The sequence below is a fragment of the Falco biarmicus genome, chromosome 13 (assembly GCF_023638135.1).
Source record: "Falco biarmicus isolate bFalBia1 chromosome 13, bFalBia1.pri, whole genome shotgun sequence".
Lineage (NCBI taxonomy): Eukaryota > Metazoa > Chordata > Aves > Falconiformes > Falconidae > Falco > Falco biarmicus.
Genome location: NC_079300.1, coordinates 2,079,962 through 2,106,712, shown reverse-complemented (window position 1 = coordinate 2,106,712; position 26,751 = coordinate 2,079,962). Strand labels below are relative to the sequence as shown.

The 26,751-nt window shown below is 45.7% G+C and overlaps 1 protein-coding gene across 3 annotated transcripts in view; it reads left to right on the top strand.

Moving 5' to 3' along the window:
* Positions 1 to 26,751, top strand: part of VEPH1 (ventricular zone expressed PH domain containing 1) — a 102,000-nt gene that overhangs the window by 51,268 nt on the left and 23,981 nt on the right. For all 3 annotated transcript variants that reach the window (XR_008825216.1, XR_008825217.1, XM_056358809.1), the window contains exons 11-13: positions 13,032 to 13,171; positions 17,107 to 17,241; positions 22,612 to 22,729. Coding sequence is in view for 1 of the 3 variants with exons in the window: in XM_056358809.1 (XP_056214784.1) it covers positions 13,032 to 13,171; positions 17,107 to 17,241; positions 22,612 to 22,729 (393 nt within the window). In the remaining 2 variants the exon portion in view is untranslated. The remainder of the gene's footprint in view (positions 1 to 13,031; positions 13,172 to 17,106; positions 17,242 to 22,611; positions 22,730 to 26,751) is intronic.

The window sequence follows — 26,751 nt, the reverse complement described above, 5'->3', positions numbered from 1 at the left end:
GTAATGAAGTCAGGAAGCAAATGCAAAATACACAAAATAGGCACCTCTTAAACGTAATTAGATATGTGCAATTAAATGGCGGAACTGATTTCTACAGTGCATTAAGTATGCTGAAAGAGTACCTGGTTTCAGAAGTGATGAGGTAAATTCATGGATTACAGCCATTCAAGGGTTATAAAAATAATACCACCCCTGACTCTGGAAATGCTGGGCCCACGGATGGAGGGCCCACGGGAGCAGGAGGGAAGTTACTGCTGTGTGCTTGTCTGCCCTTGCGCTCCTTGCTTACTGTTCTCCTACTCACCCTTTGTGAGCTAATACCAGGATAAGATACTGGTGGGACTTTCTGGCTTGAATCAGAGTTGCCATTCCAACATCCCTCAAAAGGATGAAAATTGGAAAATTTGGTTTCTTAACCAAAGTAGAATAAAACTGAAGCAGGACTTAATAACAATTTTCACCTGTGTGCAAGATGGTTAAGGGAACAGACCATACTGGACAAGGCAGGAAATAATGAGCTTAAATACCAGTAAAAAAATATTCAGCTTAAATAGTAGAAAAAGTTCTCTAGCTTGTGCTGGCAGAGGAGGTTGTGGAGGTTAAAAGCACATTAAAGAAACCTGGAAAGCTGGCCTGGGCAAGGCTGTGAGGTCTGACAGATCTGAAGAAGTGTTGGTGCTCCCTAAAACATTTCTGTTTTTTCCACGTACATCAGTTGATGTAATGTAAGATTTTTATTACTTCTGAAAGCTTGCCTTACACCACCAGCCGGTTGTACTGCTGCTACAGCTCCCAGTGGCACAGGCACTCTTGCCTCTGACTGTGGGTGAGGGGGCAGACCAGGTGACAGCTCCAGGTCCCCTGCATGCAATCCTCCTCTGCTCTGTAACATTGTGATTTGCAAGTTTTGTTTTTTGCCATTGAGTCAGGCATTTGCTGTGTAAGTCTTATCCCTCACAAAATATTTTTGCTTTATGGGGTGTTTATTTTTTCTGTCTCCTTGTTGACTTATAAGCTTATTTGATTTACACTCTTATGTCAACGTTTATGTAATATTAACTGAAGTGTTAGCTTTTACAGCTGTGAAGGGCTACAGTTTAAGAACTGTAAGGGTGGATCCATGATCTGTCTCTGACAGTTTGAAGATGCCTCCTATATGCATTGGAAAATTGACATGTCCTCAGCTCCTGTTATCTCATTTAGTTTTTACTATTTTTGGCTGTGTGTGCTTCAGGCAGGGTGATGATCCTGCAGCAGAAGCAGGGTTAAGACTGGGCTGTTGGCCAGAATACTTTATACTAAGAAAATGATCAAGTTGAGGGTGTTTTGAAGAACAGACAAGCTACAACAGCTTACCAGATGCATGTGCGTGTGTGCATAAGTGAATCTTATGGAACTACACTGCAGTCGTAGAGGGGATTTAAACAGGGGCAGAAAGAAGGCATTAGAAACCGCAAAAATCCATTTATTTTAGCTTGTTGCAGTTTGGGGTTGATGGTTTGGTTCAGTTCCTGCTTAGTTTGAACCACTTTGCCCAGATTCACATCTCTGCCATACCTTGAGCAATTTGAGGCATTCTTTTATGTCATGTTCGTCACTTTAAGCCTCTTAAGCCTATGGATCTTTTCCTCAAAAAAAAAAAAAAAAAAAAAAAAAGGGGGTGGGGTCGGGAAAGCCACCATATTTGTCAGGCGCTTTAGCTTTCTTGGAGCTAAGCAAAGTAGTTTTCATCAGCCCATATTTTTCCAGATGGTTTGTGATCTTACATCTTATTGGTACCTCCAGGATCTTGCAGATGGCAGTGGCCCAGACTTGTGCATCTAGAATTTCCTGAATGCTCCCAAGTTTGGTTATTGCTTTTCAGTGTATGCTGGGCAGGATTTCTGCTACCTTGATGTGGCTGGGGCCCCAGTGATTAAGAACAAGAGCCTACGTTCAAGATCCCTGTGTTGTATTTGCAGTTTCTTCACTGGCTGTGTGGGTGCTTTCTGAAAGGTCCTTCAGCCTTTCTGCTTTTCTAGGTCTCGTGTACCCTCCTGGGGAGACAAGGCTGGCAGTGGTTGGAGTAGGTTGCTTTGAAAGGCTTAGGTGAAAGATGGCATTCCTGTATCGGGCATTATTATTGGTGTTGGCTTTGGGAGTGCCACAACATCCAGCTGAGACCTGAGTCTGCCCTATTTTACCTGGTGTAGCCCCAGTTACCCCTGCATGCAGCACGGGGCTTTTGAGCAGTTGGCGGGCTCTGCCTGCTCTAGCCTTGCTGGGTCTCACCTTGAACCCTGCATGCTGGGTGATTTTTCACTTCTTGTTCTTCTAGTGTCCCAGACGTGTAGGGATGGTGGATCAAATGCATGGCCATGTGTATCCTGCCTCTGAAAGTGGCTGGTGTCAGATGGTTCCCAGACACGAGCCTGTGTGGCTGCTGGATTTGGTTATAACTTGAGGGCAGGTCCTTGTTTTCCACTCTAGTTCTACTTGCTTTTTAGATAATTGGGATAAAAATGCCGCCATTAACTTAGGTCTGAGCACTGAGTGTCAAGTGAGCTGTTGGAAAGAAAGCATTTGATAATATCTGTGTGTAGAGGATGCTGAAGGGTTTGCACATCTCCAGCCTGCCTAGTCTCCTTTTTAAAAGGATAGAGCCCAGGGAGATCTAGTGCATCATTCAATCCGTGGTCACTGAAGCCACATTCAAAATGCAATTCCATCCAATGAAAAATATTATAGCCATTTTATAGTAGTAAGTCACTGCTGGCTCCTTGGTGCCCTACAGAAGGAAACAAACAGCAAACATTTTGTGGGGTTAATGACAAAATGCTGGAAGAGGAGGAGGTGGCAGGGGAAACAGGTTGCAGTATGTTGGTCATAAATCTGGTTATTATTATGTTTTATGCTGTACTGAGAGATAATCGGTACCATATGACGGTGTAGATGGAAAAGCTTATTGCTCCCCTGCAGTGCTCACCCCTGCACCGGTCTGATAAATTCCAGCATTCCATAAGCCAAACATTGATTTGGAACAGATGGACCTCTAGTTCTTCAGTGGGATCACAAAGTTGCATAGGCTCAAGCCAGCGTTTCCAGAGATCAACTCTGTTGCTGCTAGGCCAAAAATAATATTAGCTGGCATTTTATTCTGCAGGACTGGTATTTCAAATGCATCCCAAATGTGAGGGCAGGCAGCGCGAATGGGAGTGCTAACTCCCAGGTTGGCCATCGTGCCCACGGTGATCTGCATCGTCAGACCGTGGAGAAACTCCCAGCATGACGGGGAGTGTAATAGGAACATGAACACGCTCATAACTTGCTGCCCTCACGTACGTGATAATAGCAAATCACGTGCGCTTTACACCTAGCCTGGAAGCATCGCTTGGAACAGGCTGGTCTCCACATGCGCTTTGCCTGGTAGCTGGGAGATTCCGGGTGGGGTGGTGTTATCCCTCTCCTGAGGGAGAAGCCAAACCAGGGGAACTTGACTTCTGGGTTGGACCAGGACAGGCCTAATGGTTCCTTGAGGAGGTGCCTGTGCCGCCGTGCAGGCGGGTGGGCCAGCAGCCCTCGGCCAGGCTGGGGATGCGGCCAGGACACGGAGGAGCCAGGCAGCAGCCGGAGTGGGATGATTTCCCCAGACCCTGCTTTGCTGCACACACTTTCTGGGCTTTTTGCATGTCAGTCATCGATACGGGCAGCGGAAGGGCCGATGCACCTTTGCTTCTGAAGATGGGACGATGTGGCGGAGAGATCTTACCATTGTACCTTCCCAAATGACATGGGCTTCTCATTGTCCCGATGGTAAAGGGAAGGAAGACAGAGGGTTTTGTAGAGCTAAGCTAATCTGTATGTTCTCAAATGTGGCTTTTGCACACAGATTTGGACTCTGTGTATTGAGTGCATTGTAGTGGCTCTCCAGACCCCATTATAATCATACATTCTCTCTTAATTTTTGTGTAACTTCCTGCAAGTTAAATCTGTTGGACTGAGTTATGGCATGCAGGCAAAGCTAGTAGTGTTAAAAAAATAAATAAATCAGCATCTCTTGAAGCTGGTTGCTTTAAAAATTACCCCTTTCTCCTATAAACATATTTATTGTTTGTATACCTACTTGTAATCCAAACTGAAGAGAACAAGCAAAGGAAAGTGAGGAAGCTGACAAAGGCTTAAAATTGAAATTTAAAAAGTTGCATCTATTTCTTATTCCCTGGTTTCATGTTTATGGTGGGTGGGTTTGATTCTTTTTGGGAGATTTATGAGCATACTTTTACTCCTATTAACAGTTTTTATTTAATAGTAAAGGATTACCAATGTAAATCAAATAATGCATTAATTGTTTCCAGAACCAGTGACTCTGTATCTACTTGCCTGTGTTTCTCCTGGTTTAGCCCAGCGTGTTAAGCTGGAATAAACAACAATTAACAACTCCACTGACATTCTTCTGTTTATGTTTTATTCTTTTTCCCCCGGCACAACTACTTGGTAGTGAACTTCACAATAGCAACATATATTCTCTTGTTTCTTGTAGGAAAAACAAGTTGTTGCTTATTCTCTTGCTGGAAGTTTGAGACTTGGCAACAGATGTGATCAGAAGTGTTTCTTGACTGGAGGAGCATTTGCTTGGGATCTTCACCGCTCTCTGCCTTCTGTGGCGTTTGGTGACCCTGTGGTGTTTTGTGCCTCACATATTCTTCATGTTTTAAAAATCCTTTTTTTGTGGTACTCGGATTCTCCTTCCAAGCTGAAGCCAGGCTGAGGAAGGAGGAGAACACATCCTTCTTTAAGGAGATGTGCCCAGGTGTGACCAGCTGCTGCTGCCCACGATGCAGGAGAGCAGGATGTAGCTGCAGCTGGGTATGGTGCCCAGGGGGATGCTGAGACGAGGAGCAGCTTGAGTGGAGGGATGCACAGACCCCTAAAGCGTCTTGGCTTAGGTTCGCTCTTCGGTGCTCATCAATAGGGGTAGTTCATAGCAACTGGATGAAACAAGCACTTGTTCCATCTGTTCAGTGTGTTACCCCACAGCAGCAGTAGATGTTGCTTTGCTGCTAATGAGATGAAGCAGAGCTATGAACTTTTCTCCTTTGTTGCTTTGTTTGCTGGTGCTTAGCCTAAACAAAACTCTCATCAACATACACAGACTTCTTACCTAATAAACCTGCTTTGCACCAGAGCTCACTGGCCTCTCCCTGAGTCTGCAGTAGTCTGCGGATGTGGGGTCATGGGCTGAGATCCCAAGTGTGGACAAATTGGTTTCTCTGCCATTACCAAAGGGAGCGCTGACAAGATGTACAAAATGTGCTGTAATTCTCTCTGAGAATGTCAGAGTGTGGCTCAGCCAACAGCAGCTCGCGGGTGCATGAGAAGCTGATTTTTCATGCAATAAAGCAGCAAGGTGGCTATGGGGGTGACTGGCGTTCAGACCACTGCACAGTGTACGTTCACCTGTGATCACCTATACTAAGTCAATGCCACAACAAAGATATACCCAGTGTCGTATCATTTTGTCCCTGAACTGTCCTCCTCGTGCACTACCTTTTGACATGTTGACACGTACAAGGGATTTTCCTGGCCCAAGCAAAATGATCATATCCATTGTGCAGCTCCAAGAGCTTAAATAGTCGTAAGACAAGTCTGTCTCTGGGGTTTTTTTCTTTTTCGTTTTCCACAAAGCCTCTATGACCCCGTGCAGTATTGAAGTGCTATTAGAGGCACCAATCTAGTGGTTGACATGGTGCTTCCATAAATCCTAATTTAGGTCAGATGAGACAGGTTACTCAGTGAAATAGAAGTTGGCATAAACACCCTGCTTCAAATTTGCTTTCCACATTTAGAAATGACAGTAGATTTTTAAAGTACTGGTTCTAGAGTCTGTAAATGTGTAGCTTAAATGTGACCAATGTAATAGGCTTAATGTCCTCAGGGAAATTTGTTAATTTTTTCCTTCCTCTCTCCCTTACATACTTTTGAACAATTATTTTAAAGAGTTGCAGATCCATCTTTGCCATAATTTGGACTTCATTGCTTTAAATCACATCAAAAAGACTTTAGTCAGCATTGGATTACCAGCACTCGCCAAGCTGTGCTGTGTGCTGAGCGAGCTGTTGCAGAGCAAGTAGGTTTTGTTGACAGGACTCTCCTGTGTGTTGTATCTTACTGATATCCTGGAATTTTCTTGGGGCTAAATTAATCTTTCTTTACCAGGCAAAGTCAGGGTGAGTGGTTACGTGTTTCCAGGCCTGGAATTACAAGAGATTCAGGGAACTAAGTTGTCCTCACCTTCGTAGGCTGAGACTGGTTTCTTTTCACCTTCAAAGTTTTTTGCTAAGTCAAGCCTGCAAGTTACTTAATTTTGTTGTTCTTAGCAAAAAAATTTTGTATGCTCCTCTTTCCTGGCTAAACCTACAGACCTGATCCCTGCTCACTCTGTCAGCTGCTGCGCATTGCCAAGTGCAAATGCCGTGAGCTGTGTTCCCTGGAAATGACTGCCTTCAGGTCTCGCAGGTGGGAATAGGTCTTGCTGCGTTGTATTATCTCTGCTGCAACTCTGAAATCCATTGGGATTACACAAGGTTGATACTTTGGTGTTTCATGTAACTTGCAATGACAGACTGGGAAAAGTATGCAACATAGTTTACTAAAAGCTCAGCCCATTTATTGACGTGTGTGTTTTAGGAAAGCCCAGAATGTATCTTCCTAAACTGCGTATCATACTGATTGCATAAGTACATGCAATTTGTAAATACTGCGATGACTTTAAAAGCACCTTTTTTCATTCTCAGAGTATGCCTAAGCACAAGTATGAACACAGATGTGTTACAGACATGCTTCACTCCTAAGTGATCCTGCCACACTTCTAACTTGTTCACAAAGTACAGCAAAGATGACCTACTGTGATGGACATTTTGAGGCTCAAATAATGGTTCTTTGAGATCCTTGAATAAGATATTACAAAAGTGCAATATTATGCTAGAAACAGCAAAACCCATGGTGAATGTTACTACCTCTGCTACAGCAGCACATGGTCAATCTGCATTGAACTTGCTACATGAGTGAGGAAATACCTGTAAAGAGTAGTAGTGTCACTTGTAGGAACGTTCAATGCTTTGGTCTGGCTTCTTCAAAATGTAAATGCGGCATACAAAAGTTAGTGTCCAACAGCTTCTGGGTGCTAAGATACCATTTGCCATATATAATACAGGCATTTGGGGGGTATTGTTTGAGCACAACAGACTCTGATAACCAGTTGAACAGTATTCACGTCATCTGCAATGTTTTTATATGGAACAGTAGTACAAGAGGACTCTACTGACATGGTTACATTTGAATAAGTGTTTAAACCTATTTTATTATTCATCATGCTGGAAAGAGAGAGCCATGGTGGTTAAAGACTTCTTGAATACTTTGGCCAGACACTTGAGCACTCGGTTACAGGTGAGCAGATGTGCACATTTGTGGGTGGCAAGTGCTCCAGTGAGCAGAACCGCAGGAAGGCAGTTGCTTTTAGTTCTGCTCCTTCATCTTCAGTGGATGCTGTCAAATTTGGAAGACTATGACTCAAACCATGGTTATTACAATTCATATTTTTAGTTAGAGGTCTGTCTCTGTACGGGAGTTAGTGATAAAACAGCCCACTGGCTATTCTGCAGTGTGTGTATACCCAGTGTGCCAATCTCACATTTGGTAGGTCAGTCTCTGATGGTACTATGAATTAAAATGATAACTTTTTTTCCCCCATTTTAAGCATTTTGTGAAACAGCACAATGTAAATACTTTTCTGACACTTCATTTTCTTGAAAATGTGCCCAGCTTCATTCTGGGCAGCTTCAATGTGCCCAGGTGATGACAAGAAACTAGTTTTGCCTTGCCTATCTATTTACATGTCTCCTGTGACCATAAAAATGAATTCCCATGGTACTGGCATGTTGGTTTGCACTTGAGTGAAATACAATGTAATAGTAGTGCTACATATGGATCGGGGTTATCTTAGCCTTCATCAGAACAGGTTGATTATTTAAATATTGCTTTCCTTTGACTTTGGGATAACTGAGCTTAGCTGTTATGTGTTGAAACTGGTAGTTCATTGCAAACTGTTGAAAACCACACGTAGTAAACCTTGGCTTGTTATCAGACATTGCCAAATCCAACACATCAAATGTAGCAGAAATAGCTATGAGTAATCGCTCATCCCATACCAGAGGTTTGAACATTGTCTGAGTAGGAGGCTTTTTTCACTTGATTTTGACAAAGGAATGCTGCTTTTTTCCAGGAACTAACGTTTTGCGCAGCCAGCATGGACTCCAGTGCCTGAGCTGACGTTTATTTTGGCATGTGTTATCAGCCTCGGTATTTTTCTGTGTGATCCACAATGTCTTGCTAAGCAGTTTGTTAGGTTTTTGTCTTTCCATATATACTTTACAATTTTTTTGTTCTGCAGCATTTAGGAATTTCCTTAATAGTCCCATCAAACGCAGTCCTACCTAGCACAGGGCTCCCTTTTGTAATTGCTAACCCAGGGGCTGGTATCCTGGAGCCCTGTCACCTTCTGCTCACAGCTCTGATGGCTTCTGTGGGAGGCTGCCCAGGGCTGCTTGATGTGGCCTTACTGTGGGTGACAAGGAGTCTGGCTGTGGGCTCTGGTGCCTTGCTCAGTTGTTTAATGCACTCCAGTGTTTGTCTGCAGCCTTTAAATGCCTCCCAGGTTCCTTGTCAATTCATACATTTGGAACTGAAAAAATAACCGCTGTACTCACTGAAGAGGAAGGCATTGACTGCTAGCTCTTTATCGCAGTGGCAGTACGTGGTTTATGGTCACTTTTAGCTGAGAGCGATTTCTCATAATGAAGCATTAAACTTTTCACACACGTTGGACCAAGGCCAAGCCTCTACTTCTGGTTGAGTGTATTGAAGTTCAGGTTTTGTTAGCATCTGTGATGCATAAACCGGGGGTCTTTAGTTTGGACCACGCTGTTGGAAAAGCATTCTGTCAACAACCTCCTTGGAGACATCATTTAGTTTTGTGCTTTAATATGTCCCAGGACTTAGGGTTGCTCTAATTAACCCTTTCCATTTCTCGACCTCCTTTATATTGAACATTGAACACTGGAAGGTTTGGGTATGAACCAGTAGATTTGGGTAACTAGGTTAAACTCAGATTTTCCCCATAGCCACTAATCCAAGAGTAGTGGATTTTGTGCCCATCTTTTTCCTGCTAAGGTGTATTGCTTATGGGCACGATGTATCTGTGGTCTCCAGCTAAGTTAGTTTTCAGAACTGTTAGATCTCAGTTTAGCAGCATTTCCATCTTTCTTGGTTTAACTTTAAGCCCTGGCTTTCTGCTGCTGAAAGCTTATGGTCTAATATTGTCCCGCTGTAGTTCTTAGAGTATGTTTGCGTTGGAGTGATTGACGTGACCCAGACAGCACCGCCACTTTCCACAGGATTCAGTCAGTGTTCACAAATCAATATCATCTTCTTCAAAGTGCAGTCTACAAATGCCCAATTCTTGACATCAAGCCACCACTTTGTGCAGATTCTTTCCTTCTTCGAGGCAACGTTCTCCTGTAATATATTCATTTTTTCAGGCCTACACAAGAGGAAACTCCATATTTCCTAACACCAGTGAGCACACCTCCTTTTTTTATATGCTTGGAGTAGCCAAGAGCAGTGGCCCCACTTCAGCTCCTCTTTCCATTGCTGCCTCAAAGCAAAGGAAATGTCTTCAAAGCTGTCCTCTGTTAATGCACTCTCTAGACACAAATACAGCTGGGTTTTCTTGTTGGCTCACCCATGGGTTAGGAGAGCCGGGGCTGGTCTAGGTCCTGCCTCTTTGGAGGGGAGTGATCTGCATGATGTTTGTAGTCTTGTTCAGTTCAACATCATTTTGACTTGGTTCATGAGCTCCCTCTCCAGGAGGAAAGCTCGCTGCCTGGTCTGACCCTCTGACCTCCTGGAGCCTGTGGCTTTCCTTCTGCTTTGGCCCCACATTGGCTTATTACCTGCCTCCGATTAAAGAGTAATGAACACCCCATTGGTTTCCAGATAATCCAAGCTTCATCTGCTATAACACTGCTGATCATACCGTGTAAGTGCTCTCTGAGGAAGGAGTGCTGTTGTCAGCCCTTACGCTGTGGTCGCTACAGTCTGGTTTGTTCTTGTGCTCGCTTCCAAATACTCTGCATTGCTTTGGCTGGTGTGTGTTTCCCCACAGTATGTGTAGTGACTCTACTGGTTTTTCTGAACCATAACTTTAATCTTCCCGTGCTGTTACATCTCAGGTCTCTTCTCCTGTGCTACAATGGAGTCTCAACGAGCTCTGCAGCCCCAGCTTGACACTGGTGACTTTCCTTTCTCAGCAAATTCAAACAGCTTTGTCAAAGGCTAATAAACTGGTTTCCACTTGCCAGCTTCTAAAGTTTTTTCTCCCAGCCATCTGGTCTCTCTGTAGCATCTTCAGCAGGTTCCAATATCCCAGTTTTAAATTTTCTGCATTTTCAGTGACAATCTGATCCATTGATGCTTTTGCTCTAGGGAAACTGGGGTTTTGTACCTCCAGTAAACTCTTTCCTCATACATCATGGTTTGCTGTGAAATACTGAATTTATTACATTTCTCTCCTATGCTTCCACATCTTGATTCGATGAAAAATGTTAAAACAATAAGTATTTCAAGATGATCTGTTGTTGGACAGAAAGGCTGCATTCTGATATCAGTCTTCCTTGTTGCTTCTGTTATCAGTCTTCCTTGTTGCTGGCTCCCGTTGTCATTAGATTCAGAAGGCTGTGCTATTTAAATTGTCCCGTTAGCTACATTTTCTAAAAAGCTACAAGTAATTTTTCCAGTTAGGGTATTTTCTTACAGCGTTTTTTATTCCTACACCTTCACCACAGGGTGACTCACCAGGATAGCACGCGACCTTGGGTGATGCTCCCTGCCCAGCTGGCCCGTGTCAGCCTCCTCAGCCGCACGGTTCATCCTGCGGGCATGGTGCGGCCAGACCTGGCCGGGTGACTGCTCCCTCCGCTTGGTGTGCTTTGGCTCTGACCCTGCAGGTGCTGGCATGCCAGGGCCTTGGGAAAGGGACAGCGGTGGCTTTGTGCATGGATCAGCCTAGCAGGCTCAGCAGCCACTGCTGGGCGCTTGTCTGTCTGTGCCATTTCTGCCTTTAGCTGGGAAACAAGCGCGGCGGCAGCAGCTGCTGGGACCGGTTGTTCCCCTCTCCCTTTCCAAGTTCAACTGTCCAGCTGGGTGAAGAGGGTGCAGCTCTCTCCCATCTTTGCATCAAGGTTATCATCTAAGGATCTCAGTCTTCTGTGTTCCATGCCTTTTTACCTCGGGTAGCCTCTTGTTCCCATTCAAAAGGGCTATAAAATGATACCACTATTTTAAGTTCATTAAGCAGCCTGATCAGGTTATGCCTAATGTGCTTTAGTCATTATGAGCAGTCATCCAAAGACAGAGAATGAGGGTTCAAGGTCAATATTTTGCAAAAACAGAATTGTGCATCTCAAGGGCTTCATTTCCAGTTCAAACCAGCACGGGAAGTTTGGAGTCAGGTAACATTACGCAGCATTTAGCTTTGTACAGAGCAGCTGACCCCAAAGGACACCTTCAGATTCCACATAACCTCTGCGGGATTTTTATCAACAGGTGATGCCATCACAGGTGGCATAAATGGTTGGTATTTGGTAGAGCAGCAAGACTTGGAGATGCTTTGTGTGTAGTACCCCAGAGCTGGGACAAAGAGTCAAACCGCGCTTTTGGTGAAAACCTGTGCACTAAGCAGGTGACACCAGGCACAGCTGTGAACTGACGTACCCTGCTGTTCCCGGCGTGCACCTGTGAGTGCGTTTGCAGTCTCTTGTCCAGCTGGACCTGCCGCTCCATACCTTTTCCTTCTCCCTGTGTTTTTTTGCTGCAAAGTCTGTGGCTGTGCCAGCAGTTGTGGCCCAGGAGCTCTGCCAGCAGCTGCCTGTGCATTGGCTTGCAGATTTGAGCAAGTCACTGTGTCACGTTGTTCCTTGCAGTATGGCAGCAGCAACGATTCCTGTCCCTTGTCTGTTGTGCCTCTCAGAGAATGTGGCAAGAGCTGCAGCTCCCTGGCTTAGTGTGTAAAAATCAGCTCAGAAGTGGGATCCGTAGGACCTGGAGCCCCTAAAGCCAGGCTGTAGCCAGAGCATCTGTGCACAGGCAGGCTCAGGTGGACTTGAGCTGTGGGGCTGCAGCTCCTGCGTGGACGGGGTGAGGAGCTGTGCTGGGAGCCTTCACGGTGGGGCAGGAGCCGCTACATCAGCTCCCCGCGGTGATGCAGGGCTCAGTGAATACTCACTGATACTCCTCTTTGAAACTGTGGTATTCCTGATGATGGATTTGTAAGATAGCCTGTACAGCAAACATGCTACGTGCACAGTAGCGTTGTAAATCGATTTATGCACCTTTTGGCTCCTGGAGAATCCACAGCAAAGGGGAAGTGCCGCAGCTTTCACCAGTGGCTGAAGGAGCTGCTCCTGGCTGGGAGCCGTGCGCCACACTCCTCCGTCCCTACAGACAGCAGCTTTCAGCCGCACAAGGTCTCGGCAAGGATTCCACAAATGACAGGCCCCCATATGGCTCTTTCCTAATATGGGATGTTTTTTCCAAGAAATTCTTTAAATAAAAATAAGTAATGCATGGTTTTGACAGATCTGTCTGGTTCAATAAGCCAAACAACGGTACCAAATGCATGAGAAAGCACGAAGGAGCTGAACATCCCGACTGTGTGCTGCATCGCGCCTTTTGCGTTTGGGAGCAGATGATTGCTACCAAAGATTTAAAGCACTGCAGACTAAATTTCTCCTGTACTGTCTGATGGCTTGTGTTTAATGTAAGGGTGCAGGCTCAGCACCGCCCTTCTGATGCCGCAGGGGCTGAGCCAGCCTGAGATTCCTGCGGAGTGGAAGTGCATGCCTAGGCGCTGCATGACTGCATGTGCACTGCTAACGGACACGTAGATTTCTGTCTTTTATGTACTTGACTTTAATAATCTGTATATTTATTTCTAGATACTGTTAGAAGTTGTGTCGCAAAGCTGTCTTTCAGCTGTCCCCTGAAGGGCCATTACTGCTTGTACAGTAAATCCAGTTTTACCCTCGTCAGCCGGCAGCCTCCGCTGTGGATCCATATCATGTTCCTCTTTCAGCAGGTGTGTGCAATACAAATTAGTGGCACCTCTATATTGTTCACGTTGTACCTGGAAAAAAGGTGTGTTAATGGTTCATCTCTTTAAATATGCTTCTAATCCACAGTACTTTGTAACCCTTATGGTTTCTCACAAAATCATTATAGTGGGTTGAAGTGATTTTGCAGCTTATAAGTTTTTATATTTCTATTAAATACAACAAATTCAAACTGTCTGGAGAGATTACAAAGTCTGGGGTTAAAAAAGTGGGATGAAACCTTATTGTCCTCTTTCAGGCAAAACTTCCAGTAAGTCCTAGGTGCCTTGCAAATGAACAGGAGCATAGCAGTGGATTTGCAGGGGAGCAGAATCAAGCCCGAGGCTGCAGGTGGAGGTTAGAGGTGCAGCAGCCACAGGGACTTTCTACTGCAGAAGTTTTGACTGAGCAGGATTTGCAAATCTCATCACTGCTGTTCTCTTACCAACCCTAAAGCTGTTTTTCTCATGTTTAATATGGTTTCCAAATATAGCCTAGCATTTGGACATATGTGGGATTTCCTAATAGGTTACAAGCAGTATGAAATTGTAAGAGAAAACCCTACATTCACACTTCAAGATGAAACAGATGGGGTTTTGCATTTAAATAGTAAGGTTCAGTTTCTTAACCTATGTAGAACTGTTCATTGCAGTTCATCCCACCCCAATGTAACCTTAGAAATACAAAGGATTTATCAGAAATTTAAAACAAGCACAGCGAGTTATGCTGTGAATCTAACAGTTCAAATTGCTCTTTGCTGTGTTTGTTCCTAGCAATAAATACAAAAAATGTTTTTCAAAAATGCAGGTCAGTAGGAGTGTCTGGGTGCGTCGTTGGTGGTACAAGTCGCGGGTCCTCTGGATCCGGAGGTGCCTGTGTGAGCGGTTTGTGGGGACAGGGCTTTGCTGTAGGTGAGGAAGGAGGATGGTCAGGGGCCAAGCTGAGGGTGGTCAGGGAAGGAGAGACAGTGACAGAGGAAAGCAATGGAAGCGAGGAAGAGCAGAGGCAAAAACAGCAATGAGGAGACAAGACGAAAGGGAGAATAAATAAAGAAGGTGACTGACTGTAAATGAAAACCTGAAGAAAGAGGCTGAATTTTAACTGGACCTAGAGAGAATAAATGAATTACGTTATAAATGTATCATTTTATTCTTGATGAGAGGAAAACAGGTGCTGAAAAATATGGGCTAAAGTTCTAAACTGCACAGAAACGAGGAAGGAGGAGCAGAAGCAGAGGAGCGAGCGGCAGGGCTGGCGTACCTCACCCGGCACTGCGCAGCCGCCGCCGGAGTTGAGCACAATGACCTCTGCTCTGCCTGTGCTTCATGGTTTGAATCAGTTGCACTGACAGTGTAATCACTGACTCCACCTTTATTCCCTCGTGCCTCGCCTTTTCCTGATACATTTTCCATTGAAACCCCCCTCCCTTTAACCCCTTCCCAGATTGCTCTGAATTTGGCCCTGCTAGTTCCACCTTCTGTCAGGACTATTGAGCTCACATAGTTCCCAGCTCACTGGGGCATATTATTTTGCTTCCCCTTTCCTCTGCACTCAGGTGCCCATTTTACCCCCCTTCCCCATCCCCACGTGGTCCTGCTGGGTCCGGCTTCCTTTGGATGCTGCCCCACACCTGCTGCCCCCATTTCCCGTGGCTTTCCCTGCCCCGGGCTGGCTAACTGCGTCTGTCCCACTCCACCTATCCTTTCCAAAACTTTATTTTTATTCCCAACGTTTTTTTCTAGTTTGCTCCAGCTGTGCCGGTGCATCCCCTGGCCCCAGGCAAGGAGTCCCCAGCAGACCCCCCCCACGCTGCCGGGGCCAGGCTCGAAGCAATGCGGTTTGGTTTGTGTCTTTGCAAACATGCTGTAAACCAAGCACTTAATATGCTTTTTTATGGGGGGCAAAAAAAAAAAAGTTCCTCTTGTATTGCACTGAGTGCTCATGTCTGCTGTACATCAGGATGGTGTTTCATGTCAGATAATTTATGGTTTTCTTTTGTTCGAAATCCTAAGGCCTTTAAGTACTGGATATATAACTATGAGTAAATTAAATACAGGGCACTAAATTCAGCCCTGGAATAACGTTATTTAAGCCTGTGAAATTGTACAAGAGATAAATTTGACATAAAATGTATTTATAGTGTGTTAATAATAAGTTAAATGAAAGGCTGGTGATAAAAATGTATTTTTCACCAAATCTGTCATAGATTCACAGACAGACAACTAATACATGGGTTCTGAAAGTTTCAATACTAGTTACCGTGGTTTTATTCCCTTTTTGCTAGTCGATCCATATTCCGTCTGACATTGCATTTTGGGAAAGTAAAAGCAAGACAGATTTTTTCACTCAGCTCTCCAGAACAGATCCTTAACTTCGTGACCCTGCTTTCTATTTAATTTTTAAAATATTAGTCAATAGTTCTGTCATGTTTCGAAACTCTCAGGTGGAAGTTGTGAAACACCAAATTATTCCTGCGGGGCAGCAGGAAGAGTAGCTGTCTTGCAGTTAAGTGATGATTAACAAAAGGAACAAAATTAGAGTAAGGGGTGGTGTTAAGCTATTCGATAGACAGGATGCTTGGTTTCACAGATTCATTCATTAAAATAATCCTTTAACGCTTTATGATTTAGAGTTTAATTTCCCTCATCAGGCGGGCCAGTGTCATGCCGCTGTGGTAGCACCAGCAAGCAAGGGGCTGCCTGGCACGTCCCTTCCTAACGCCTTCCCTACAGTTACTCATAAATTTGCCAAACACGAACTAATTGGGCTGCCATTTTCTCGTGCCAGGTGGCTGCCTGGAGCGGACTGCTTCTCCCTTTTAATTTGGGCAAAGCGATACAGTTGTTTCTGGGAAAAATGCATTGCCTCAGCCACAATAAAATTCCTTGAGTTGAGTCTTACAGAAATGTCTCTGTGTTGGTTGGGTGCCAGACTATGCGATTAGGGCTGTTGGGCTTCTGCTCAGAAAGAGGAGGAACATCCATCCAGGAAACCTACATTAAAAGGATATTGTTCATATTGCAAAATCAAATACTTGAAATATGGAAAATCAGATTTGTCTGTGCATTCTTAACTTGGTTCCTGCATGCGAGTGCATTTTTTAATTACAAGATCATGTAGTAGATGTACTAGAGGCAGAAATGCTAAGCTCTCTCAGCCACAGTAGTTCCTGTAACATTGACCTCATGTGCAGTTTAGACAATGAGAACTTCATGCTGCTGACTCCTAGAATAACTCAAGGCAGTGTAAGGCTGCGTCCTGGCTGTCCTTCGAAATAGGGAGCTTTGGAGGTGAGAGCACCCAACCCAACATGGGTTTCATCTTGTTTTGTGAATGTTCAGGGACTGAAAATTCCTCTACTCTGTCAGCAAAATCTGTGCTGAATGTGTTCTGTGGAGTTTCTTCTCTTGCATGTTGTCCTGTTCAGTGCAGTTGCAAACACCACGCTGTTATTCTTCCCCACATGAGGACCGAGAGCTGCAGTCAGGTCCAAATAAACACAGGCAAACCTGCAGCGGTGCCGAACATCTCTTCGCATTAACTGGCAAATGACATGTCTTTTCCAAAGAGATGCATGTCGCCGAGATCCATGCCTGGTCCACAGAGCCCGGTGCTGCTAACATTTGGATAAACTGGCATTTCAATGCAAAAATGACATGTGAGTTGTTGTGTGTAGCGGTGAGCCACAGACCTTAAAGTTGTGTAACGTAAAACAAAAACAAACAAAAAAAACCAAACCCCGAAGGAAATTAAATATTTGAAGATTTCTCTAGTTGTATGAATATTGATCCATCGTATCTCCTTGCAGAGAAATTAAATAATCCCTGGTTATTTGCACACTGTCCCACTGTAAGAACAAGTTGCTCTTTGTTAATGGCCAAGTAAAAAATGCTTGAAATCCTGTTTTCAACATTTTCTTCAGAGCTTGTTTGCAGAGCCTTTGTCCATACAGAGTAATTCTGTGCAAGTCCTTAAGGCCCTGTGGGAGAAGACACAGCTTAAGGGGACACACAGTTTTGAAACTGCCATGATCCAGTCTACGTTTCCACACCAAAAGGTAAGATTTTATTTTTCTCAGGAAAAAAAATTAGCAGAACAACTTTGCCCTGACTTTTAGAACAGCTGTACAAGGACCTTTACAATAGCTACAGCAAGTCTTTGCCGGGCTCAAATCGTGAAAAACAAACCCCCTTTCCCTGCCTCTTCCCCTTCTTTGCCTTGCTGACATGCCAAGTCCTCTTCTCCTGTCTGGGCACGCGGTGATGCAGAGTGCGTGCCTCTGACCTCCCTGTTATGTGAAGCACTCGGCTTGTGGGGAGGCTGGGACGTGTTTGCCAGCCGTGATATTTTCATCCTCCGCAGAGGGTCCGCACTGCTGTTTTGCGCTGTGCTTTGAAAGGTGTCCAGGCTTGTTCTCCACCCCCTGCTCCATGCTTCACGCGGATTGCTTCCGACGTGATGAAAACTGGTGATGCTACATATGGATATTTTTTTTCCTGCCTGCAGTTTCAAACTTTGGATTTAGATTAGCTGCCACTATGAACTTTTTGGCAGGCACTTGGAAATTCACCTAGTTAAACACAGACTTGGCTTTTATGGAAATGATCATTTGCACATGCAGCATTAGTTACCCCCATCAGTTTAAAAGATTACTCTTTCAAAGCTGTTTACTGTCTCTGGGATTTCAGCAAATGCTGTTTCAAAGCTATTAATCAGGCTTCTTGGAAAAGGATGCTGTAGGATTTTAAAACAAATATCTATTTATTCCTGAATGTCTCCATCCAGCTCAATTGGATGAAATGAATTGTCAAATGCGATTTTAAAATACTCGCTCTCAGAATATTGTACACATTAAGATGTCTGACTGAATAAGATTAATTTACTTAGGTTATGGCTGATTTAAAACCAGGAGTTTTGTTAGAAACAACTTCTGAACCCCCAGGATAACGTGGCACTGAAGTGGGAACTCCTGCTGCGCCTCGTGAGAGGAGCAGGGGCTCTCCACAGCTGAGACCCAGCTGATGGGCCAGTGCTACTCAGGCACAGTGGAGCTTGCGCTAAGTATTTTAGCTGCTGTTGAAATCCTGGCCTGACTCACCCCAAGGTACTAGAGCTGGTTTTCTGTTCGATACTGGCTTAACTTGAGTCCCTGCCAAGATCTAAGAGTCCAAAGTCAGAGCTGGTGGAGATGTAAAGGAGTTTGGGGTGAATAAAGAGCTTAGGAAAGAGCATGCCTTCATGGGTAGGATTAGATGTAGTGCATCATGCACACAAATTCGATAAAACATGTCCAACACCCTAGAAATATGATTAGTCTCAAGCGCATCCATCGCATAATCCTACTACTGCTCAGACGCTCGCATTTGGCCTGTTTGGGGAACTTTCATCACTCCATGACGGTGACTGTATCTCTGAGTTCCCAAAATAGCAGAGCTGGAAGATGAGATACTGATCTTCACTGCTTTAATGAATCAGGCAGTGGATTGAAGTTTGGGAAGTCCAGGAGCTGCGCGTTGTCTGACAGCCTTGGGAGGCTGAGGGCAGGCAGATGTGCCTGAAATGTCAAAGACTTCAGTGTTCAGCCCCGGGCTCCGCAGTGTGCTGCTGGATTTACCTTCCTCCTCTTGGGTTTGCTCATGAATGTGGAACCCGAGCTTGTTTCTAGCGCAGTTTCCTTCAGTTTAGTGAGAAAGTCCCATTGAGTTTTCTGGGAGCGAGAACTAGGTCTGCCGTAGGGAAGGTTTCCTTCAGCTTCTACATTCCCCAAAAATCTAGCCAGAGCATTCCCGGCATGACCTGGTACTTTGCTTGACAGACTAAGCTTCTGCTGTAATCTGAATTATTTTTTTCAGAAGGTCTTCCCGTTGCTAATAGAACTTCAAATATTGTGGACTATTTGACAAAGTTACAGTACTTGTTAATATTATTCCTCTTCCAGTAGTGCAGGAAGCAGCATTATGGGGCTGTGCTTGTTTCAATGAGTATGGCACCCTGCATTTGAAATGTTTTAACATCTGTTGACATAAATGCAGCATCAGCGTCACATATTGTACTTTATATTAAGTTTTATGCATCGTGCTATAGCTGTGTCTGAATGCTTTATCAGAACTGAGGGATTTCTGTGCTGTGGGCACGTGGGGAAGGTTCAGCCCCCAGACCCAAGCAAAGTCCGTGCTGCAGCACTGCTCTGCAGTTGCTCCCTGTTTTGTCTTGCAAATCCACGGCTAGTCCAGAGTAAATGAATTTAGACTTTGTTTTTTCAATATGCATTCTAAAAGATTTTCTCTAGGTTTGAAAAATGCATTACATCAATGGTTTATTCTAGAGTAAATTCTGAGAAATATTTTCAGATTTACATCACTGTAAGGCATTTCTGAGTTTGGCCCAGGATGCATGTGCAAGGAATTGCAGTGAATACCTGGCTTACAGAAAGCATGTTGTGTTTCACTGGGCAGCCTGTTCGTGCCACAAAAAATATTTATACAGCACAGCTTAAGATGTGCCAGGAGTAAAGCATTTCCAGATGTGCACCCTTACAGATTTCCGTTCAGTTGCTTCATAGTTCTTTATCAAAGTACAGGCAGGCCATATTACAGAAACTAAGCCGGTCTTGAGCTCGTTGCTGAATTCTTTGGGTTGACTCATGCTGTGTCAGAAGAGTGAGATGGTGACTACTTCACAAGCCCCGTGTGATGCCTTAAGAGAGAGTCTTTTGTTGAGCAGCCTTGCAAGAGAATAATTAACATTTGTAAGCCATTGTTAGTCCTGTTCTTCCCTTTCCTTCTTTGCTGTCTCAGTTTACGCAGCAGAAAGAAACGCCACGTTTTCACAATGGAGTCACTGAAGTTTTCAAGATGATGGAGCATGGGGATGAGATAAATCTCTCCTCTCTAATTAGGCTTTTTCCCCATGCTTCCCCTCCTGAAATAAGTGGTTTATAGCAGATTATTTCAAGTGCATGAGAGTACAGAGTGGAAAAAGATTGCTGCATTGATATTTCTGTGATATCTGTTCTCTTTCAGTCTAGAATTGGCCCATGGCAGCCACTAAAAGAGTTTTTTCACAGGCTGGAGATGCTCCTAGGCTTTCTGCTCAGTGTCATACACGTGCACAGACCTGCTGAAAGCAGTTCCATCGTTGTCTTGTTCCTCCCAGATGACACAGTGGGAGGAGGATCAGGGCACGTTGGGGCAGGGTGTGTTGCTGGCCATGCTCTGGCAGGGGCCATCTGCCCCTCCATCAGGAGCCCACCGTGGGGCGGACAGCCTGGGGGGCTGTGTGGTCTGTCCCTCCCAAGGACTCGGCTCCCCTTACCCAGGGAGGATCTGCTGGGCATCCCACACCACGCACGGAGTATCTGAAGGGAGGCAGGGAGGCGCGGACTGTCGGATCCACTGCCAGCCGAGCAGCTGGAGAAACATGGAGAGAAGCTGCGCAGTGCTCCTGCTGCACAGCACAGTAGCCAGCTAAATTCCTCGAACATATAGAATTTCTCTTTGGAGGAAAGTAAGAACTTCAGCAACATGTAAAGAGCTGGTACAGAGCAAAATAGTCATGTTTTACCCGCGATCCCCAGTCTGAGCGTGCTGGGGCAGGGCAGCTGGCTGTGCGGGGTGCGGGTGCAGCCCTGTCCCGGAGGACGGGCGCAGGAGGCACAAGGAACCGCACAGTGGAGCATTCCGGGGGAGCCCACCGAGGAGCCCGGGAGGGCAGGGGACCTCTCCGCTGCAGCCTGGCTGCTCGTCTCCCATGCGAGGATGGGGAGAGAAACCGAGCTGGGAGGCTGCAGCCCTGCAGCACCCTCTTGCAAACAAAGCCGACACGTGTCCGAGACCTTTGTGGTGTGACTGTTGCCTTCCCATGCGTTGTCAAGCCTATTTCTCTGCGTGTTCCTCTGGAAAAGGGAAGGCAACCTTTCTCATTTGGGGCTTCTCAGGTGGTGTGAGTCGTGCTCCCTGTTCTGCCTTGCCATCCTTAGAATCACAGAATCATTCAGATTGGAAAAGACCTTTGAGACCATCAAGTCCAGCTGTTAACACAAAACTTCCATCAGACAGCCTAAAATCCACCAGGAGATGGCCTCTGGCGTGCAGCAGGTGGGGGTACCCAAGAGCCCCCGTTAAGTTAAAACGTGACTTTTGGCTCAGCTGAGCCTGTTACCCAGGGCCATGGCCAGAGGTACGGAGTGCTCTCGGAGTGCTCTCGGCTGTTTCGGTTCTTATGGCCGTTTCCCAGGTTGAAGCAGGCTGAGAAGGAGAGGCCATGGTGCCGGGTCTCCCCGAGCCAGCCAGCCTCCTGCTCCCTCTCCTTCCCTAAAGCTTCTCTGGAAAGGCCGGGATCAGACAGCTGCATCCTTTGCACAGCCGTGGGCGCTGCGATGAGCGGCTGCCCCGCAAGGGCTGGTCGCCTCCCCGCAGGCTGCGTAAAGCTGTGCTGTCTTTGGGCGGCCGCGTGCTGCTGCAGCCTCGTGAAGGCTCCACACAAGCGACAGGAGTGTTTTCTGAGTGGTTCTAGAAATTCCTGTTGTGTTTGCAGTGAGTAACTTGGTTGCTGTTATTTAACACCAATGTTTGCTTAAGTGTGAGATCACCATCTGTTTTAAAATTGAGTAACGGGATTTAAAATACACTGAATTATACAGTGCTGTTAATTGCCTAAAAAAGAGCATCCTGTAGCTTCTCCTATACTCGGAGCTGCAAATGTACTTTCTGTAGGCTTACTTGATCGGGCCAGACATTCAGTTTACTTTGCAGATGCATAATCCTTACTTTCCTGGTTTGTCACTGACAGAATAACATCACATTCACCTGGGTTTTATGTGAGCTAAATCAGTCCTGTTGCTGCTGCATTTTTTGGAAACGTTCATATTAACATTCGTATTAAACATTCATATTAGTGCTTCTCACAGGGGGCTGGCTTCAGAGCCTCTATTAGTTCTTTAAAAAAAAAAAAAAATAGCAGTGCCCAGCCGCTAACTCCTGCTGTGACGGGGGACCCAGCAGGCCAGGAGGTTCCGCAGCACTGCAGTGTGTTAGCGGCGACCACTGCCTTCTGGATCATTGAAAAAAATCCTGAGAGAGGGCTGGAGGTAATAAAAATGGTTCAGCTGGTGGGAAATGTGCTGGGCAGGACTGCTGAGCACGCTGCTGGCAGCAGTGTTGAAGAGGCAAAAAAAATCCCAGACCAGTCTGCTGCCTCCCGCAGACTAATATGTAACATATATTAGCTGCTACTAATGATGGTAGAGAGAGATACGTCCTGCTTGGCGCCTTTGCCCTGGCGGGTCATTTGTCTGCAGGAGACATACGGAAAGGGATGCTCAGTGCCCGCTGTGCATCCCATCCCGCTGTGATTTTGGGTCATGAGCTGTTACCCATGCGGTGGTTCACCTTGTTGAGTGGTTTGGTTTTTCTCGTTATTGGCCTAGGACCTGGACCATGTGCAGATGCACCTGGAAGAAGTGAGGTTCTTTGATTTATTCGGCTACAGCGAGGAAGCAGGAGCTTGGCAGTGTTTCATGTGCAATAACCCTGAAAAGGCAACAGGTAAGCAGTCTGCCTTCGTTGCTGGTGGGCTGTACGTGCCAGTGGAGTTGCGGAGGGTGGAGAGTGGAGCGAAGCTCGCAGATAACACTGTGTCTGTGGTGATGATGGCAGGGGCTGGGGAAAAGGGCAAGCAAACTTTCCAGCATAGCACCGGCAGTGTCTATTATAATTGGAATTCTCCATTACACTCCTCTTGTCTGCTTTTCTGATGAGAGAGTCAGTCTAGCACAAGCTTTATTTGGTGCTGGACCACATCTCAGGTCGTCAGGGGACTGCACAGGTGCCATATGTCGGGGGACATCGGTATACATACTACACCTGATTCATGTCCTCTTCATTCTCAGAATTATTTCCTTTAATATAATTGAATCCATAGTACACACTTCCTAGGAACAAGGCGAGGCTGAAGAACAGCCATAATACTTCAGCTGTATTAGAAAACAGGGTGAGCAGAAAATACACTTTTTCCCAGGTAAAAGATCCTGGTGAGTTGTGGGGTTTTTTAAGCTTTCTGATACCCGTGTCTTTTAGATCAGTGCACTGAAATTCAGGGGAATGGCCTTTTTCTTAGATGCTTTTTGCCGCTCTGTAAAAATTGGCACAATTGTGGCCAAGAATTTTGACTGCTTTAGCCAAGCCTTTGAATAATGGGGTGTTTCAGCTTTTTATTTTAATAGCTAGCATGTCTTTGTATTTCATCAACCCTGAATTTAGTAAGTCTTGCAAGAGTGGCACAGCCTCTGCTGCAGGCAGGGCTGCCCATGCTCATTTCATGGGTGTTTGACCATCTTCCTCCTTCCACAACTCTCACGGGAGCCAATGACCATAAAGGAAATCGCCCTTTGAGCTGAAATTGCATCTCGGTACCATGGTCTCACTGTGGTTTGTCCATCACATCAGTGATAGGCCTATGTCAAGCTAAAGGAAAATGCATCTCTTAAAATTTCAAACCTTAATAAAATAGCCCAGAAAGGGGAGTGTTTGTAGCAGGCCGTTGGGTAGGCTGGTAAGGCAGCTGGGTTAGAGCCAGCAGAGTGGATGAAGGTGGGAAAAGGAATCCTTGGGGGTGACACGGGGCACCATTTCCTTGCTGATGCCATGGGTGTTGCTGATGCCACTAGTCTGGAGACATCGAAGGACAGCTGACACCTTGCTTCCCTGCTGCTTCTCCTGCCAAAATGTCGTGTCCTCTGAGGAGAGGTCTGAGAAGGGCTGGGAGTGGGACACAGTGCGGGGGGTCCGTGTGGCACAGCACCATGGCTCTGCTGCCAGGGATCCAGACGCCACCGGTACTACCAGTATAGAGCTGGTATTTTCAGATGGGTCTGAACTCAAGGCAAACAGCAATCACAGACCGTGACAGCAGGCGGCAGTTCCCAGTGAGCTCTCCAGTGCCCGTTGGTTACTACAAGAGCTGATAGAACCAGGACCGTCTGCACCACTGACAAGAGGCTCTTGAGCCACTTGAGCTGACATCTCGAGCAGGGTAAACAGAATTCTCTGCTTGACGCCAGCGGTGCTGGGGAAGCAGGAGCATGCTGCCTGCCGCGGCGGGGCTTGGGCACGCCGCCTCTCTCACTTACTCATCGTTGTTCCAGGCCAGCGAAAAATCACACGGCGCAGCGTTGTAGGTTGTAGATTTGGTGTCGCGATGTCCCACAGAGATGAGGGAGAAGGTCACATCTCTTCTAAGGGCTCACCCTCTCCCCTCGCTGCTGTGAAAAGGCTGCAATGAAACGCATGTGCTGACCTCACTTCCCAGGGTGTGTAAACACGGTTCTCCGCTTACACACTGATGTCAACAGAAGGGTTTAATGTATTCCAAGCTCTGCCCGCCAGCCTGAGCCGTGTCCACCCGGCAGCACAGCAGTTCTGTCCTTCCCAGCCAGCGCCAAGACCCGCTCTGCATGGAGGTGCTCAGGCACAGGAGCACTGTGGCTGGGGGCGGGGGCTGCCCTGGTCCAGCTCACCCAGCAGTCCCAGGAGAAATGAGACTTCCATTCCTATATGCTGGTACTTATGCAGGCCCTTGTAAATCCTATCACCTCTTCTAGGAGTAGAAAAGCAATTTTTTTCTTAATTTACCTTTTTTTTCTAGCTTGCATCTGCATGATGTCAACTAAAACCCAGTGGAAAAAATGCAAAAAATGCAAATACAGCATGAAGGTGTTAAGTGAGATGCTGCCTTCTCAGCAGCTGCAGTAATCTGAGGCTTTGTCTTCTTCTCCTCGAGTACCACAAGTACTCAGGAGCATGGAGGATGCCTGGACATTTGGGAGAAGGTTTTCCCTCCCCAGGCACTGAAGGCACCGAGGGTGGTGCCTGAGTTTGCAGGCTTACGGCTGCGCACAGCTCTGCCTGCCTCTCCCCCGCCAGGAGGGGTTTCCAGCCTGCCCCCCTCTACAAAATCACCAGTCACCCTGGGCTTTGGAGCCAGGGCTGAGAGTACAGGGATGCCTTTGAGGATGGTCAGGAACAGGAGGAACTGGGCGCAGAGTATTTTTGGACTGTAACTGTCCTTTTTATGAGCATTTACTCTCTTTGTCTCAGTTTGAAGAAAATTTTTTAAGAAAGGCCCATTGTGAATACCATGACTTGCTTCTCAGCTCTCAAAGCCTTTAGAAGAGCAAGAAAATAGTCCTGAATGGGTCATATGAAAGCTCAAGTGTAGGAAAGGAATGTGGAAGATAGTGCTTAATGGAATAAAAATCTGCAGGTGAGTGAGAAATTCACCTTTGTATTGGTGATGCAGAGCTGTGGCGGCTGGGAAGGGTCCTACCGGAGTGGGAGACACTCAGGGTCTTTCTGGGTTTATAAGACCTGACACAAGAAAGAGGAATCAGAGGTCTCCTTGAACCGGTGAAAAATGTAAAGGCTGTAAAACATCTTTTATTTTCATTCCGCAGTGGGACAGAACCTTTGAAATCTCACATACTTTTGAAAGACAAAGTAATTTCTTCCTCTCAGCAATGCTGTTTAGCAACCACATTCTTAAAGAAGGAATTCGGAGGCAAATTCTTTTTCTATTATTGTCTTTTGTTTTTTGTTAATGTTGGGTTTTGTTGCATTTTTTGGATGCCATGTTGCAAGATGCCGTTTATCCTCTGGAGTTAGGAAAGCATTATGCCTTAAAGGCTCAGTCTTGCCTTGGGGTGCCGGGTCAGTGCTGGCTTTTCCAGAGGTCACTGGGAGGGGGTTGGAGCTGGGCTGCTCTCGAGGCTGCGCTTGTGAGGCAAGAGGCAGTTCTGCTCAAGCAATGTGGTGGATGTACCCAAAGTGGCAATTAACCCAGGGAAAGTTTGACTATTTCTCATGCATTCTTCTGATCACAAAGCATTTCTTGTACAACCACACTCTTCCTGAAGTGCTATTAAATCATCCCAAATTATTTTTTCCTGCGACCAGGGAAGAGCATTCCCACAAATCCTGCTCATCTGCTCAAATACATGTTTGTGCCCTGACTGCGCAGCTGGTCTCGGAGCTAGGAAAACCAGGTTACACTTTTTTTTTTTTTTTTTCCCCCGCTTTTTTTCTAAATGACAACCATTCAAGCAGAGATACAAGGCATTTGAAATTTTGGAAAATGCAGTGTGTGCCTCTTGTTAGGAAGAGCTGGCCTTTATACCCTCATTTTAACATAACCTCCTGTATTAACAGTTGGCTTCACAAGCTCTTGCACAAAATAATTCAGTAAAACCACTTGATAGCTGGAGAGAGAATTGCAGTACATTCCCTATTCTGGAAGCTTACAAAGAAATTGCAGCAATCCCTGTGGGCTGCAGAAGAGACATTGTGCCCATGGGCAATGATTCGGGTAAAACTGAGGGGGGAGTTATGAATTCCTCTTTAAAAAAGCAATTCACTCAGAATAGCCTACACCATATTAACTTCTGAATACATTTATCTTTTGCTAGTAGTGGTGATTATCTAGTGATGTCTCAGCTATAATGCTTGCTTGAAAATTATAAAAAGTGGCATTCAGTAATGTGTTCTTTCCAGGTTTTCAACAAAACCAAATGTGA